This window comes from Macrobrachium rosenbergii, chromosome 43, assembly GCF_040412425.1.
Source record: "Macrobrachium rosenbergii isolate ZJJX-2024 chromosome 43, ASM4041242v1, whole genome shotgun sequence".
In the NCBI taxonomy this organism is placed as follows: Eukaryota; Metazoa; Arthropoda; class Malacostraca; order Decapoda; family Palaemonidae; genus Macrobrachium; species Macrobrachium rosenbergii.
In genome coordinates, this window is record NC_089783.1 from 41,717,780 (window position 1) to 41,721,624 (window position 3,845).

Sequence of the window (3,845 nt, forward strand, 5' to 3'; positions counted from 1 at the left end):
AAATAAGATTGTTGTTCATTTGTTTGTTTAGCATGAGTTTCCTCTGTCCAGTTTGTCCTATCTTCGTGTTCAAAATTTAGAGAATAGTTTATTTTTTAAGCTTTGTCAAAACTTGTCCTTTGTTAACTTTAGGATATTTTTCGGATTTTTATCACGGTTTAGTGGGAGAGACAAGGCAGGTTGCATAGGTCTTGGTCACCACATGACTGAAGTCTTTCTTGCATGGGAGATCGGCATGACTGCATGAAATGTTTGACTAGTTTCTTTGTTGACGAATAACTTCGTTCTAATGGCCGCTGGCGCCCCCAGATTGAAGGCACTTGTACGACTGAATTTGCTGGAGTTATTTGTGTGTGCATATGTTGTTTCTTATTCACCTCAAATGACTACAAAGATGCGTCCACGCTACAGTAAAACATGCCATAAACGCATGTCGGAAACTTCTAGTAAACATCTCACAGACGGATAGCAAACAAGCTGATGCGAGTGCGATAAGTTACCAGCATGTGTTTATGACTTGTTCACTGTAGTATTTACGATAGAATAAAATTATGTAAATGAGAAAGTAGTGACTAAACATTAATAAAATTCTAAACTATGAGACGAAAATATATATTTGCATACAGCTGTATTCACTGGTATAACGGATTAAATAACGTTTCTGCTTATGTAAAGTGTCAATAGTCTAATTGTTCCTAGGTTATCGATAGAATTGCTTTTGTAATCTTTAAAAAAGAAAACTCCCCTTAAGTCCCTGTGATCTCATAAACGACTGCAGTTCTGCTTCATACTGACGAATGTGGGGTCTGGGAAAATTTTCCAACAAATCACCTGCTTGATTATTCACGTTTCCCAATAAGAATCTTCCACGATGAACATCGAAGGTTGACCAGCTGTCATTCTAACAATTATATTTCTAAAACTAGGGACGTTTTCATAGGAAACTCAGACATTTGTCCTAATTTTTCCTGTTTATTATCAATTCCACACACATACAAAAGCACCTAACAATTACCAAGAACAGAATAACCTATCATTCACACTTCTATATTTATAATTTTTTCTATTTATTATCTTTTTAAACCACAATCAAAATACTAACGATTGCGAAGGCAAAAATAACTAGCATCTTGAATTAGATAATAAATAGCTCTTAATTCTTAAAAGTAAAGCCGTAATATAAAAGATAATTTATCACAGTAATTTATGTGGTCTAAACATACCGCTGTATGTACGACCAGTTTCGATTCTGCACAGTGCTGTGGTAATATCTTTCACAGTACTGTGGTAATCTCTGTTACGTGGATTGTGGGGTATTAGTAAAAAATATCCTGACCTAAACCTGGTAAGGACCAGAGGTCATTGCGTCCGAAAATATCAGTCTAGAAATAATTACATAGTAGGATGTAAATACATCCTGTCTGACAATATTCATTAAAGAAAGTCTAAGCCTGAGGTCGACTCATTTGAATGGCTCTTACTGATAATCACTCGAAAATTATTTGAATTACAAATGAAGTTCTTAAGAGAAAATAAAACTTAACACATATTGTATTAAAAATATCAGTGATTAGCAGCTATATGCTGTTGCTGTTGTAGATTAAACTAGCGGCCTTGTGCCAGCATGAGTTCTTGTTCCGATGAGCAGTCCGTAAAAACAGCATTATTTCAGATTTCACGTTTAAATTCTTGCAGGAAAATTATTACACGCGTTCACTCACCTTCCCAGTTATAGTTCCCCATCCTGTTTACCCATATCATTAAAAAGATCTCAGTTCCTGTTACATTCTTGGAAGAATTGTCCATATCCTTTTTCATTTTGACACTTTTAACGAAGAGTTTTGAAAAAAGTCTGTTCATATTTTATATTTCAAAAAATAAAACACCTAACAAAAATAAAAGTATATTGTTTTCGGTAAGTACCTTCGGTTAAAAGAAATTGACATATAATTTTTTTCGATACGTGCCCTCCGTTTCAAAAAAAAAAAAAAAAAAAAAAAAAAAAAAAAAAATTCTGGACATGGTTATTATAACAAAATTTGGAACCAGCAAATGAAAAGGAGATACGGTAGTTTCAGGATGGCTTCCACATTTCCACTGGATGTTGTCGAATTGAATGTGGAATTTTCTGTGGGAGGCGGCGAATCCAGGTCTAGTCATTTGCCGAATTCCAGGGGGAAAGTAGGGGCTTCCAAGTCGTCTCCGGGAGGGAAGTCAGCCATGGGATCGGCAGAGCGGCCGCCCAAGTTGCTCTTCTTGCAGTCAACCTGTGGAGGAAAGGAGCATTCTTAACTAAACAGATTCAGAGTTATTTATAAACAAATAGTATTTATAAACAAATAAAAACTGCGCCAAAGTTTCTTCGGCCCAATCGAGTTTTCTGTACAGCCACTACAGCGTATAATCAAGGCCACCAAAAACTGAGCCGCGACCCATGAAACTTTAACCACGGCCCGGTGGTGGCATGTCCTATATCGTTGTCAAAGGCACGATTGTGGCTAACTTTAAACTTAACTAAAATGAAAACTACTGAGGCTAGAGTGCTGCAATTTGGTATGTTTGATGATTAGGGGGTGGGTGATCAGCATACCAATTTGTAGCCTTCTAGCCTCAGAAGTTTTTAGGATCTGAGGGCGGTCAGAAAAAGTGCGGACAGAAAAAAGTGCGAACGGACAGACAAAGCCGGCACAATAGTTTTCTTTTATAGAAAACTAAAACAAATACACAAAACTACAAACTAGACGAATAACAAAACCCTTTGGCGGAGGCAAAGGGGTAATACTGTTTCATACATGCTGTTATTACCATAGAGGATGCAACGTAAGCGATCCTTCATGGTTTATATAATTATTACACTTTACTGGAATTATTGGTATGATTCTTATCTTTAATGTACATATGTGTACTTAAGAGTGCACCTTTATAGCAGTCTGTTTTCCTTGTCAGAGAATTCATTGATCAAAAAGTACTTAAACACAATAATGCAAACGCTGTACATGAGTGTGAATTTATTTTCCGCACGTAATTCAATATTCGATCAATAATTCTTGTGTATGTTCTTTAGAAATAGAAATGCATCTGCATGAACGTAGAGAATGAATATAAGAATGAATGATTTAAACCGGTTGCATACAGAGATCGATAGGCTATCCTTTTGTTTTTAATCTGCCTGTATTTTAGTGATTCTTTTGAAGTGATAGATAGCTCTCCAAATCCACCGCGAAATTAGGTTATTGTTCTGGCAAACAACACAGCTACGTCGTTCCATTACAAATAATCGTTTATCATTAATTTAGCGAGGAAACTGTGGTAGCATCAGATTCATTCATGACTGTCATGTTAACCAAAAACAACAAAAAATAACACTTCATCCTGTGTTTGAGACATGCGAGGATTTAAACGTAATCCAAATGCTAAGTCATCTATAGTCACGGTCAAGGACCGTGGCTGTAGTCAACATAACTCTTTTCATGTCGGCACTGCTTTGACAGTGCTTGACTCAAGCGTTCTTTTCAGAAGATCCCAGTAAGAAATCCTGAAGGCCTCAGTATCATAATTCCATGCTGCCTGCCGTAAAATGTTGCGAAAGTGTTGCGAGTTGGGCGAAGAGGAAGGGATTTTGAAGTTTTGCTATGATGCCGTAATATTATTTTCGATGACTAGGCTTTGTTACTAAGAACGGGTGACGTTCATGGAGATGTAAAGAGTTTTAAGGACATTTTGTCTGTAGGAATTCAACAGAAATAAAAGTTTGAAATTAGTTATTCAATTCCTGATGCCCGAAACCTCACATTTCATTTTCATATCTGAGGAGAGTGTTTCAGTAACCGAATGGTTAAAAGAAA

General features: G+C 36.4%; 1 protein-coding gene across 1 annotated transcript in view; it reads right to left on the reverse strand.

Moving 5' to 3' along the window:
- Positions 1-952: 952 nt before the first annotated feature.
- Positions 953-3,845, reverse strand: part of LOC136828809 (subgroup A Rous sarcoma virus receptor pg950-like) — a 16,375-nt gene continuing 13,482 nt past the window's right edge. Inside the window, exon 4 of the mRNA XM_067087041.1 lies at positions 953-2,267. Coding sequence (XP_066943142.1) covers positions 2,157-2,267 — 111 coding nt within the window. The 3' untranslated portion in view covers positions 953-2,156. The remainder of the gene's footprint in view (positions 2,268-3,845) is intronic.